This window comes from Rhinolophus sinicus, chromosome 1 (assembly GCF_057876585.1).
Source record: "Rhinolophus sinicus isolate RSI-liver-muscle chromosome 1, RSI-T2T, whole genome shotgun sequence".
NCBI classification, from domain to species: Eukaryota; Metazoa; Chordata; class Mammalia; order Chiroptera; family Rhinolophidae; genus Rhinolophus; species Rhinolophus sinicus.
This window is the reverse complement of record NC_142501.1, coordinates 106,053,071-106,067,203: the sequence shown is the minus strand read 5'-3', so window position 1 is coordinate 106,067,203 and position 14,133 is coordinate 106,053,071. Positions and strand designations below refer to the sequence as shown.

The 14,133-nt window shown below is 45.6% G+C and overlaps 2 protein-coding genes across 4 annotated transcripts in view; one reads left to right on the top strand and one right to left on the bottom strand.

The window, feature by feature from the left end:
• LOC148759172 (optineurin-like) overlaps positions 1-5,480 on the bottom strand; it is a 77,818-nt gene extending 72,338 nt beyond the window's left edge. The window contains exon 1 of the mRNA XM_088791089.1: positions 5,248-5,480. The gene's annotated coding sequence lies outside the window, so the exon portion shown is untranslated. The remainder of the gene's footprint in view (positions 1-5,247) is intronic.
• LOC148759169 (ankyrin repeat domain-containing protein 26-like) overlaps positions 1-14,133 on the top strand; it is a 191,172-nt gene that overhangs the window by 83,429 nt on the left and 93,610 nt on the right. Inside the window, exons 1-2 of one of the 3 annotated variants that reach the window (XM_088789496.1) lie at positions 6,031-6,799; positions 10,557-10,765. The exons of 1 other annotated variant lie outside the window; for it this stretch is intronic. In XM_088789496.1, the coding sequence (XP_088645622.1) occupies positions 10,716-10,765 (50 nt within the window). In that variant the 5' untranslated portion in view covers positions 6,031-6,799; positions 10,557-10,715. Of the gene's footprint in view, positions 1-6,030; positions 6,800-10,556; positions 10,766-14,133 lie in introns of those variants that run through there. One more of the 3 variants, XM_088789647.1, reaches the window with a different exon arrangement.

Below are 14,133 nucleotides of genomic sequence, written 5' to 3'. Positions count from 1 at the left end.
GCCTCTACCAAGTCTTCAGACACACCACAAAGAAGTTAAACAGGTTCTAATTATTACATTGGTGCTTCTCACTTTTCCAGGTTGCCCAGATTTTATAAGGACACCAGGAAAAAAATAGGGTTATACTAAGGGAGACAGTAGAATAAACACTGGGTGCCAATAACCAGATGTGTGACCTCCAGATGTCACCTGACCTCTTGTGATGGTTAGCAAATGTGACTTATCTAGCAAATGGTCATTACAGTAGTTTTCAGCTCAAAAAGTGTTCTTAAGCTTCTAATAAGGTCACAGTCCAACCCATACCATTCAACACATGCACCCTAACAGCCTCAGGGCCATGCCACCCTCTCACACTAATAATACACATGCCTATCCTAGTTATAGTAAAGCCTTTGCTATTCAGCACTGTTAGGAAAACTTATTTGGTAATGCAGATGTCACAGTAAATAAACAGTTAGCCTGTATGCTGAATATAAGTATGTAAATACCAAAATTATAAGCATGTAGATTAGTACCAAAATATTACTAACAGCAATTTAACTGACTTGTGGTGACTCAAAGAGAACTTTATGATTTTAGAATATTTCAAGGGACCTCATTATGAATTATCACAGTACAGTGCATATGTGAAAAGTCTCTTGCTAGAATGCCACTTAGACGAAGCTGAGTACTTACCCTGTTTTTGACAACACCTTGAGCTACTTTCAATGAAACAGAGATGTATTATACATCCTTGAACGCATCTTCAAAGGTTATGGAAATTGGCACTAAGCCATTTATTCCAAGGTTCTACCTGATTCCAGATTTTTCCATAAAAGTCCAACTAATGTGGACCTGAAATGTGTCATTTACAAGCAAAGGTGATATTTAACTACAGAATGCTGAATTGATTTAACACGGGATTTGTCAAGATTTCCCTGATGAGGAAGAAAGAGAGCTACATAGAAGGTCCAAAGATCAAAAGCAAAATCTCGGGGATTTTATTCCCAGATCCACTATTTGAATTCCCGATTATATATTTTTATCATTCTTAACTCCAGAATGATAAATTCTGGAATTGCTTAACTACTTGTAGTTATAGCAATGGCTTGACTTTGTAGGCATGAGCTTAAATCTCATCCCTGAGTTGGGCTTTAAAATGATCCAGTCCAACTCCTTATTCTGGCTCTGGCGGCCCAAGATGGCGGATCAGAAATTTAACCCTGGTCTTGAACAAAAGAAAAATAAGAAAAAAATAAGTCTTGTCTGGCTTTTGCGGCAGATGGTCATATAGACCAGGCGTAAATGACATCAATGACAGAAACTATGAGCAATGACCTTAGCAGGCAACTGCCCATTATATTACAGGATGGTTCTGATTGTCAGAAAGTCATTTTGTATTGAACTTAAATCTGCCTTATACTGACTTCCACCCACTAGACATTGGACCAGTGGGAATACCGTTGTTTCCCCAAAAATAAAACCTGGCCGGGCAATCAACTCTAATGCATCTTGCGGAGCAAAAATTAATATAAGACCCGGACTTATTTTACTATAAGACCCAGTCTTATCTAACATAATACCTGTCTTATATTAATTTTTGCTCCACAAGACGCTTTAGAGCTAATTGTCCGGCTAGGTCTTATTTTCGGGGAAGCACAATAATACAGAATAAGTCTAACCCTACACTGTTGTGGTTGATTCTCCAAATTTGCTGATTAAGTATTCATAGGTTCAATCCCCATGTGAATGAAGAAATTTTAAACAGTGAAAACCTATTTGGTGATCGGAGACAAAAGCTGGTTATTGGCAAATTCCGGTTTGGGTTCACAAGGAAGCTGAGTGACATTCTGTCGCATCCAGCGCAACAGGGGCAGTGAGGGTGCGAGAAGGGGCGGTTTGGGTTAAGTTTTTAAGAAAGAAACAAACAGAGACTTAATGCAGTTAAATCTCTCTGAAGGCCAGGGGTCTCTCAGTCTCAGAGGACTGGAGCCCAGAATAAGGCCTACTGGGGGTTTTTATTGAATAGGTATACAAAAACAAGAGAAACCAACCTTGTTTCTTACACAGTCTCTGAAACTCACACATCATAACAGAAAAACATTTATCTCAATCACCCATTGTCAGTCAACAGCTGAAGCACAAGGTCCCACAATGTCCTAATTAAGGTATATACCCTTTGTCAGTCAACAGCTGAAGCACAAGGTCCCACAATGTCCTAAATTAAGGTTATTTTGTAACAGTGCCCTTGAGCTAAGTGGAGAGAACTGATCTTTATTGTTTTTGTAACTTCTCTCACAAACAGGTGCCAGGGAAAAGCCAGAGCCGGCAACAGCTTTTCCCAGGCAGGGGGAAGGGGAGGCAAGGCCCCTTCCCATATTTTTCTAAAGCAGCTCATTGGGGGTCCCCACTCGGTTCCGCCTGGCTTAGGTTGTATCTCCTGTGAGATATCTTACCCGTCTTTGGCTGCAAACCTTCTTTTGGGGACCAGACAGAGAGACCTAAGGTGTAAACTTGAGGATGGAACAAAGTCCCAGAAAGGCACAGTCTCACAGACTCTTCTTTCCTTACGGAAAGACACGGGGGGACAGTTGGCTAGGCTGTTGTGTGACTACAACATTCCAAGACTGCATCAACTAAACCCATCCCCATCCTGGGGAAATAACTCTAAGTACGTATCCTTCTAGGGGAATAAAAACAACGCTCATCTTTTATGCCAGAAATGGTATTCTGATTTTGTAATTGGCTAATATACGGAAAATGAAAATAGATTTCACCTCATCATCCCAGGCAGAAACCTGGAAGTTGTGTTTGATTCTTCCCATTTCCTCTTCCTCTAAGTCTAATGGGTCACTAATGGGTCACCAAAGGCTGTCACTTCCGCCCCCTCTCCATCCTCGCCAGCTTAGGTCAGACCCTTCGTGTATTGTCTGGACTATAGATATCAACGTTGCACTCTACAGAGTACAGGATTTCTGCCTATTTTGTCCACAGCACCTAGGACATTACCTGGTATATTTGGGGGTCCAACAAATACTTGCTGAATGAAATTTCATAGCCTCCTACACAGTCTGACTCTCAGATCGTTCCCTCTCAGCCCACTGTTTTTTTTCCCCAACATGAGCTCATCTGGCTGCTTAAAACCCTTCCCATACAAGACAGAGGTCCAGCTCCTTCCTGAGAGACAAATAGGGCCTTTCAGGATCTGTCTGTCACTTAGTCACCAATATCATCTCCTGTCGCCATGCCACTCACACCCAGAGGACATTACAGAGCTCACAGTTCCCTGCACTCTTGCTTCTACGCCCTTGTATCTGTGTTCTGCCCTGTGCTTCAAATGAATGGCCCCCTTTTGCCCTGACAAACAGCCACTGGACAGTTCAATGTCCAGCTCAAGGAGATGTCCCGTTCTTTCCTCTGTGTACCCAATAGCGCGTTCCACCTGTGTTCCACCTCCCTGGCCCTTTTCTGCAAAGTGTTCACCCCATGCCCGTCCATCTTCCTGTCCAACTTAGGCCATGGTCTCTATTTCATTCTTCCCAGATACTGGCACACAGCAGGCCCTCAGGAAATGTTTGTTGAAATGATATGAAAATATAGTTTAACAAGGTATTTTAAAGTCTAACACTAATGAAACACTTCCTGCTGTATAGGTGACAAACCCACATGCTAGTATTATGAGTTTTACTACAGTTCTACGGCATTCACTTCCAGATTCTTAAATTCAACTTTTAAAACTTACCTTGAAAATTAGTACTGTTTTTTATATTACTATTAGGTTGGTGCAAAAGTAATTGAGGTTTTTGCATTCATTTTTAACCTTTTAAACCACAATTACTTTTGCACCAACTTAATGCAAAGGTATCTGGACATCATTTCATAACATATATTCTGTTATTCAATCCTCATGCACATCAAAGTGAAAACAATGAAAGCTTGTAATATATTTTTTTCTGCATGAAATAGATGTTAATTTCAAAAAGACAAAGTTTACTTTTTTCCTTTTCCTTTGTATTTACTGTTCCATAGATTCCAAAGAACATATCACACAGTTCAAGTATCTAGAAAACTCACAAGAAGCAGGGCTCGGAGATCTACTTAAAGGGGGGGGCTTCCACAGTAAGGTAATAAATACAATGACCAGTTCCTTTCAACAATAAGTTTCTTTTGGTTTTTGGAGGGTTTATTTGGATTCCATAGCATAAGACGCAACCTGAGGTCAATTACAAAAAGACACTACTTTTATAATGCTGTTCACAATATCTAAAGAACTACTGAAACCGTCCCAGCAGAAAAGCGGACCGTTCATCCCAAAGACTCTAATCATTGTCTCCTCTCTCCAGGGTAGTCCCTTCCAGGGCGGTCCCTGGCCCGGCCTCCTCAGGGTCTCCCAGCTGACTACAGACTGGGCAGGGCCTGAGGGTTAGCCTGGCCCCTAGACAAAGAGCAAGGGGGGTTTGCCGTTCACATTGCCACTTGCTGAACCAGATCTCAGGCTTTCCATGTCCTACCACCACCTTACGGGCCTACAGCTTTGGTTTTCCTTAAATATCTCTGTGGCACACATTTCCGTACAACAGTTTTCCTGGTGGAGGAGGCAGACGAACCTGGTTTCATTTTCTCTGTTCCATGTTTATTGTCTCCAGCTTACACATCTCCAACAGTAAAAGCAATTCCTCAGCCTCATGAAACATTCACATTCTCTGTCTAAATACAAGTATAAAAGTATGTATATACACATTTACACACACACACACACACACGTACTAGACACAACGGTTTATGAAGATTCCTTTCAGGTGGCTGTTCAGTATCCCACCACCTGAGAGAAGTCATTTGTTCTCCAGTGTTCCTGGGCCGTTTCCTAAAGCTCGAGTAGTTTTCAGTTTTTCACGTCTCCCAAAGGTGTACCCTTAACCACTTCCCTTGTAATGAGGCACTAGCTGCACAGTGATTCCCAACCCGCGGGAGGGTATCACTTTAAACCACGTTTGCGACCTACAGAGGAAAGTCACCTGCCGCCAGCCAGGCCGGTGCAGAGGGGGGAAGGGCGCTCAGGGATGGCCGCCCTCGCGGCCCTTTCCCACCAGGTGAGGATCCGCCGGGAACTGGAAACCCTCCCACAGGAGGGGACGCCCCACCCCTCGCCACCCACTCCCCTACTGGCTCAGGATGGCAGGGAAGGGGTCTGCGGGAACAGCTTCCAGGGTAGATAGAGAAGGAGCCACCGCCTCGCCCAACCCCTACCCGCCCCCGGCCCCGGACCACCCCGCGCGCGCGCTCCCGCCTTTTCCCGGTCACTGCTTCCTCGGCATCGTGCCCGCCGGGGGAGGCTCGGTACCCGGATGCAAACGCGGACCAGAGGACACGCGGGAGGGCGGCGGCGGGGACTCGGGGAGCCTCGGGCTGACTTGCCGCCTTGCGACCCCGCCCAGCGACGCTCAGCTGACTGCCGTGTGGGCTTCCCCGCCGCGGCGGGGAATGTCCCGAGCCCCGCCCCGACAGGCCCCGCCCCCGACAGGCCCCGCCCCCGACAGGCCCCGCCCCCGACAGGCCCCGCCCCGACAGGCAGCCCCCCCCCCCCCCGACAGGCCCCGCCCTCCGAAGGCCCCAGCCCACCGAGGGCCCTGCCCCAAGTGTCCTTCCGCCCCTCTTCCCTGTGCCGACTCCCGCTGGCTCTAGGCGCCGACCGGGATAATGAGGATTGCGCCAAGGTGTCAGTGTGATAACCGTGACGAACGGCGTTAATCAAAATAAATTATTAATTAAACCATGTGTGCGGAGTCGTTCTTCCCCGCGGGGGTCCCTATATAAAGCCATATCCACAGGGGGTCGCTGCACCCCGTGGAAAGAGGAGGATGGTCCCAAGCATCCTTGGAACTAGGCGTCGATCTCTATTAAAAGCCTTACATCTGGATGTAGGTAACTGAGCACGCATGGCTTTCCACCTGATTTTACGCTTAAAATAGACCTTTAATTATAAACAAAAAGGCTGCGGGATGCTTTTTCCGCTTTTGTTACCAGGGAACAAAACACCTGGTTTTGTTTCTGGATGTTTCAGCTGCCCCAGGCAGGGGGATTACTGCATTGACCTGGATTGTACCTGGGAAGCAGGGGTATTGCTCTACTGGACCAGAGGAGGGAAGATGCTTCCGGATTTGTCAGAATTAAAAGGAAGGAAACAAGACGAGGAAGGAGGGAGAACCGCACGAGTTTGCAGTCTAAGCACGGTGAGCAGGAACGAGCACACCTGACGCAGAAGTCATCTGATCTCAGCGGTCGGAGCACCAGGCAGGCAATGGGACCCTCGAGCAAGACTGGAAAACAGCAATTAGGGCGGGGTTGCAGGTGGTCTGGAAGAGTGTCTGGGAGCCGGTTTGCGCTGAAGACCAAGAAGGACGTCATACCTGGAAGCCTTGATTTTGGAATGAAGGAGCTGACGCTGCTGAAATCAGTGGGAATAAGCAGCGTGTGGATGAGCATCCACGCTGCTCACTGATGAGATGGAAATGAGCCGCAGACACGGGGATGCGGGGGAATCCTAATACAAGTGGCAAGAGGCATATGCTCCCTTTCCTGGCATCCTGGAAAGATCCCGCAGGATTCTGCTTCGCTATCTAGACCGCCTGCTCCGGGCCGGCTCCTCCTGCCTGGCCCTTCACACCACCCTGAGGTTAACCCCCGGGAGCAGAGCAGGGGCAGCTAGCGAGTTAGTAACTGCCCCCAGACTCACTTCCAGAGCGCCCCTCCTGGGCCTGGTAGGCGTGCCTGGGCTGAGTCACACTCCACTGGGCTTTCTTCTATTTTAAACCATAGTAAGGTAAGATGAACTGAGTATGAGAGAAGCTGGGGAGGGGGGAGGGGATAGGGGGTGGGACTGGAGGAAGCTCATATGCAATGCTGCCCATGCTACAGAGTGGGAAGGTTGGGGATGAGTTTCTGGTACAGAAAGTGGTCAAGGGAATTTTCTCTCCACCTCCTTGCTCCCAGCAGGAAGGGCCTCTGAGGCATTGAGCACCTCCACCACTTCTTACTATGCAGCTATGTGACCTTGGACAAATTACACGCTGGTGCTGTGCCTCATTCGCTCTCTGTAAAATGGGGGCAGGACTACGGATCCCTAATAACAAAAAGTTCCGAGAACCAAACCCTTTCTTAATTCACTTAAAGACAAACCTGACCTAAACTGATGTAAATAAAGCCTTTTACAGGCTTTAGACCACTTGTGATTATTTGTTTCCCTGAAGGCACATTGACTAGTTTGTATGAGAAGTGCTTCAGATCCTCTTGGGGAGTTATGTTATATAAATTACAGGCATGTGTTACCTTGCTAACATCCAAACAATTCTGAATTCTGAATCAGAGCTTGCTGCAAAGGCTTGAAATCTACAGCACCTACTGCCTCGTGTCCTGGTGAGGATTAAAGGAAGAATGCATGTAAAATGCTCAGAACAATGCCTGGTGCAGTGTTAATTGTATTATTAGATTGCTAGTGTTAGAGCCGGCTTTGTTTCTCAGCCTGACTAGTCCAGGCGGTACCTCATTTCTCTGTCACACTTCCACGAGTAGATGGACTCTAAGTGCCCCTAAGAAAACTGAAACTGTACCTTGCTTTTAGCTGTTCGCTGATGTGGTTTTGTGGTAGGGTATTTAGGGAGGTACTCCTTCGTTTATGTAAATGATCTCTGTGCTCCTCCCCACCCCCTAGCTCCTTCTGTTTGAAGAAGGCAGCTAATCCCTGTGTTTCCTACTTCAAGGGCATTTGCACCATCCTTTTGAGAGAGCTCATTCTCACTAAACACCTTATATATCCCAGGTGTCATGGTGGGGAAAGGGGAGATAGGCTGGATGGGGTAGGGGGCTTTTCAGCAGTTGGAGAGAAGAATGACTACTCTAGAGTGGAAGGGGTGGGGATTGGTGGTCTCCTGAGCCCCTGCCGCACCAGGCAAGCTCTTGGTGTCACACAGCTGTGTGATGCATCTATTAGATCTAGAGAACCTGGCCCCACAGTTTTGGCAGATTCTGGAGTCCACACTTGTCACTGGAAATAATAGAGCAGCCTGCCTTCTCCTTAGAAGAACCCTTGTGTTGGGTAATGAGGGTATCAGCAGCAAGATTAATGGGCTGAAGAACAAGTGGTCCTGATTCCAATGGTACTGAAGGCCCTTCTAGATTTTTGCAAGACCCTAGAGAAGGAGAACCTCCACTCCAGGCCGCAGTGATGCCTGACAGTGGATCTCCCTACATCCCTCCTGGCACGGGCTGAGTGGAAAGTAAAGCTATGTAATATTTTTATGTACATCTGAGCTAGTAAACTAATATTCATACTTGGGACACCAGATCCAAAAGATCTACCTAGACCATGATTGTATATATATAGATATGAAATGTCTGGAAAAGGGAAACAGAGACAGAAAGCAGACCTGGGCTTGGCTGGTGCTGGGAGTAGCTTTGACTGCAAACAAGCTCGAGGGTATTTTTGGGGTGATGAAAATATTCTAAAACTGGATTGTAATGACTGCACAACTATTAGTGTAATTAAAATCACTGAGTTTACAGTTATAATGGATGAATTTTGTGGCATGTAAATTATACTTCAGTCGAGTTGCAGAAAAACACCAAAAAGAACATTAGAGCCTGAGGTAAATAATCATATTGTCCCAGAAAGGATATGTCCCTTCTCCTGTTGGGCCAACATCTACTCAGTAGCTGAGCTGGTCTGGGCTTCCTTTGAGCTTTAGATTCAGTTCACCATTGACTCCAAATATTCTGAGGATGGGTTCCTCGAAAAGTTCAACAGAATTACCACATGACCCAGCAATCCCACTTCTAGATATACACCTGAATGAATTGGAAAGAGGGACTCAGACTGATTTCCTCTTACTGATATGCAGCATCTGCCTGTACAGTATGAGGAGTGAGGTGTATAGTCGAGGCCTCCATCAGAAAGAGGCTCTGGGAGTAGACTCTCAACTGCCGCCAATTTGCAGCAGATTCAGCCAAGTATCTTGAATCCCAGGGAAAATGGCACCGCTTTATGAAACGCCAGAGAGTGTGTGTTTGTGTGTGTGTGTGTGGTCCTTGTTCCTCTCCTTCATCCTATGTCCCTAAATCATGAAACAATAAACTCATTGGGAAGGAGTTGGGTATTTATCCTTTAGGGGATTGTTGGTCCTCTGTGAATATTAAATAGGAATACCATAGTAATAATACTACTTATTAATGGCTTCCTACTCCTTTCCCATTGCGTATACAGAGAAGCTCTCTTAGTGCCTGCCATCTTTCTATCAAATCAAGGCAGAACATGGAGTTAACATTAAATCTTTGTTTCCCTCTTTTGCTGTAAAACTGTTGAGTTCTTGGAGCAAAATTTTCTGTTAAAGTCTTAATTAGCCAGAGCCAGTGATTTGGAAAAATAATCATGATATCACAATTCTTTGTCATGGTCTGAAAAGTATTGTCATTATCTTCTATGTATGTTTGAGGAGTGAGAAATAGTCTCAGTACTTCATTTTCTGCATAGGTTCTTGCTTCTAATTAAATAATTCACCTGTCAGTGTTGACACACACGTGATTTGTCTGTTTTCCATCTCATTTATTTTTTCCACAATGAGACATCTCTCTTCTCAGAAGTCCCTGGTGGAGTGGGGGACACAGGCCTGGGTGTCAGGCTACCTGGGCCCAGCCTGAGACGCAGGAAGGGGCAGAGTACCCTGGGACTTACCTCTCTATCAGGGAGGTAAAGAGGCCAGGACAGGTGAACTCTTAGCTTCCGTCTAGCTCTAAAAAAAACGTGAATTCCTTTTGGTTCATTGTGTTTGGTGTCCTATTTCAGTAGTCACCAAATTAACTTAATTTCAGTTTAGGCTTTTTGTTTGTATTAGTCAGGGTTCTTCAGAGAAACAGAACTACCGTGTTTCCCTGAAAATAAGACCTAGCTGGTCAATCAGCGATAATGCGTCTCTTGGAGTAAAAATTAATATAAGATCCAGACTTATATTATGTTAGATAAGACCTGGTCTTATAGTATAGTAAAATAAGACTGGGTCTTATATTAATTTTTACTCCAAAAGATGCATTAGAGCTTATTGTCTGGATAGGTCTTATTTTCGGGGAAACATGGTAATAGAATGTAATATATTCATTTTCTGGGACAGATATCTACACCGTGTAAGCATGTCTGACTTTATATGAGGTAGAAACCCTAAGAATGTTAGGATGGGTGGTTGATAATTAGAGGATTGGGTGTTTGAATACTAAAGAAATGCCACTTTTTTTTTTTTAAAGATTTTATTGGGGAAGGGGAACAGAACTTTATTGGGGAACACTGTGTACTTCCAGACCTTTTTTTTTTTTTTTTTTCCCAAGTCAAGTTGTTGTCCTTTTTCAGTCTTAGTTGTGAGGGCACAGCTCAGCTGCAGGTCCAGTTGCCATTTTTCTAGTTGCAGGGGGCACAGCCCACCATCCTTTGCAGGAGTTGAACCGGCAACCTTGTGGTTCAGAGGACGCATTCCAACCAACTGAGCCATCCGGGAGCTCAGTGGCAGCTCAGCTCAATGTGCCGTGTTCAATCTTAGTTGCAGGGGGCAGAGCCCACCATCCCTTGCCGGACTTGAGGGATTGAACTGGCAACCTTGTGGCTGAGAGCCCACTGGCCCGTGTGGGAATTGAACCGGCAGCCTTCGGAGTTAGGAGCATGGAGCTCTAAGCACCTGAGCCACCGGGCCGGCCCCGAAATGCCACTTTTTATACCTCAAGATGGTGAAATGGGACGCATCACTTACAGGTACTTACCGTTGAATTATTTTATTGACCCTCTCTGCTGCATTTGATACCTGTGATCACATGCTCTGTGCTTTCCCCGCTGCTCCGAATGCCCCATCTGAGAGCTCGCTCATAGCTGAAATCTTTGTGTTCCTGACACTCCCCCTCAGCACCCTTTAATGCTTAATGCTTCTATGCTCTCCTTCCCCACCCTGGACAATCTCACTGACCCTCATGGCCTTCGCATACCCTCCTCCAAGCTTCAGATGTCTGTAATCAATTGCTTGCTGGCATCTCAAAATCAACATGTTACAACCCCGAAATTCATTATTTTGGCCAGACTGTCTTCTCCTTGCTATTCTCCATCGCAACTTACGTCATTCACATTCACCCATTTGTATACATTAGAAATTTGGAAGCACCTCTGACTCTTCCCCCATAGTGAATTAATCATCAAGGCTTGCCCCTTGTTACTTCTTAACTTTTCTGGAATCTATTAGCATTTCTACTTCCATCAGTGATGTGCTGGTAAATGGTTAACCACCTGCTCTGGAGGGAAGCCTTGCTTTACAGCAATTATTAATTTCTGTAGAGCAAATATTCCTACTGTGGATGATTTCAAGCTATCCAAGGTTTCACAGTCTCTCCCCCAAATTCCTGGGGACTTAATTGTCTTCTGTGAGATGATAAAAGCCAGCTCCCACGCACACTGGCCCCAGCTCCCATTGATGCTTTCTCAACCTGTGCGTCTTGTTCCGACCTTCTTTTGCCTCAGCCATTCCATAGCCAATGCCAAAGAGGTCTGCTCCAAACTGAGACCTGACCATGCTGGTACCCTGCTGAGATGCCCTTGGGAGATTCGATCCCCATCTCCTACCAGCTTACGCATTCATGCCCACCGCACCCGTGTCATTTCCAGTCACCTTGCAGTGTTGTCCCTGTCACACTGCGTGTATGTCTTTCCTTGCTACCCTTCTCATGCTGTCTGCCCACTTCCATTCCCTTCCTCTGTTCCTGGCTTCTATCCTTTTGTTCTTTGAGGCTCAGCTCAGCTGAAACCTCCTCCAGCCATTCTTCAGATTGGGTTGGGTGCCCCATCCCTGTGTGTCTATAATAACATTAGCAGGCTTTGATTGCTGTGCTTACAACCTTGCACCCATGGGGCTTTGTTCTGTTTGTTTGTTTTGATCTTTTTTCTTTCTATTCTGTAAGCGACTTAGGGAGAAATCACGTATTGAGATTCTCACCCCCATCTCTACCCCAGCTTTATAGCTACAGAGCATAGAACAGTGGCTCTCTCATTGAAATCAATCAATAAATGCTTCTTAATTATCAAATGTGTGTGTGTGTGTTTGGGATATGGCGGAGGTTAACAGTTGTCCAATTATCTATTGCTGTATAACAACCCCCCTCCCAACCACACAATTTTTGGCTTAAAACTGTTAAAATAAAAAACAAACAGAGACCAACCTTGAAAATTCCCTGAGCAGATAAAATTAGTTTAGTCATACCAGCAAAGCTTAATTTAGCTGATTTTGCAAGTCTAACTTGACCTGGTTCATTTCTTGCTTATGCCTCTGGAAATCAGAAGCAAAACTTGAACTCTTTCCCAAGGTTGATATGAGGTAACTGCTGACCTATTTCCCTGTCATTTAAGAAAATTCTAATGTAATAACCAATCCCTGTGAAGAACAGTCACTGCTTTCTCACTCTATAAGCTGTGAGATTTATAGCAATATTCCATGTTTGGGTTTGAAATGTTCTTACTTTGCAAACTGTCTTTTGGTGTGAACCCAATAACCTTGTACTAATCACTACTTTGGTGATTTGTTGGTTTTACTTCTGTTATTTCTGAACTTTTGAGAAAACAGTAACAATTATTTTGCTCATGAATGTGGGAGTTAGTCGGGCTCTGCTTGGCGGTTCTTGACTGAATTCTTTCGGCAGTCAGATGGCATCTCAAAACCTGGGAAGACTCAAAGGGCTGGGGCTCCGTGGGCTCTTTCCCCCCTGTATACCTCCCACTCCATGCACATGGCTGCTTCAGGGTAGCTAGACTTCTTCCATATGATCCAAAGTGGACTTCCTCTGCCCTGCCACCCCCCCCATTCTGATTGTCATCTATTCAGTTTTGGGAGGGTACAGCCCCCAGACTCCAAGATGGTTTTGGAGGTGTGGTTTTCCTACTTTCAGTGTCTCTTTGACTAAGTTTCAGGTCAGTTGCTCCGTTGCGTTTCCCTCAGCACCTGAGGCTGAAAACTCTTTCCCAGGTTTTTTGGCAGTTGACTGTTTGTCTCCCCAACATCACAAAAATGGCCCATTGGAAGCCAAGGAGTTGAGAGAAACCCTTGGGAGATCTGACTGGCAGATTTCAGGTCAAGAAAAAATAAAATTCATGAGTTTTTTGGGGGTCGGGGGGAAACTTCTGTTTTCTGTCCCAGTTCTTCTAGGTCCAGATCTCTGACATTTGAATGGGTTCCTCTTTTACTTTCCCTCATTTGTCACAGATAACATCTTAATCAGTAATTTGCAACAATAGAGTAATTTTTTTGCATACTATTTCATGCAATAGATGCTTTTTGTAAAAAGACAAGCTTTTCGATGATAAGCCATAAAAATGATCGTTAAGAGTTTGGCAGCTAAGCAGGAAAGACAGCCAGCAGTCTCAAGACTTGGGCTCAGATCCTCTCGCCACCATTTAATAGTTGCTTCACTTCTCTGAGTATCGGTGTCCTCATCTGAAAAACGGATAACACCTGCCTTACTCGCCTTCTAAAATCATAAGGATCAAAGCTGGTGGAAGCTCAGATGTTGCACCTGCCTGAGTCTGGACAGTGGGTGAGGGAAGGGCTCAGCGGGGAATCCATGGTTTCTGCCAGCGCTTCTGCTGTGGGGAGGCTGCCCCTCGGGCTCTCGCTCTGCAGCCAGATGATTTGCATCCTCCCTGTGTGTCCCTGGCGCCTTTCGAGCTGCTGCCCCAGAGCTGGAACTCAGAATGAGTGAGTCAGTCAGCAAAATGCTCTTCCCCACTTCTCCTGCCTGGCCCAAACTGACTCATCTATCCAGTCTCAGATGAAACATCATTTCCTTAAGAAAGCCTTCCTTGGGGCTGCCGGTTAGCTCCCTTGGTTAGAGCGCGGTATGCTTGACGGCAAAGTTGCCGGCTCGATCCCTGCATGGGCCACTGTGAGCTGCGCCCTCCACAACTGGATTGAAACAACTACTTGGCTTGGAGCTGATGGGTCCTGGAAAAACACACTTAAAATAAATAAAAGTTAAAAAAAGAAAGAAAGTCTTCCTTGAGCACGCCCCACCAGGCCCCACTCTCCTGGACTAGGGTCAGGAAATAGATAGCAGATATTAGGATAAAAAAAGCTTTAAAAATTAAGA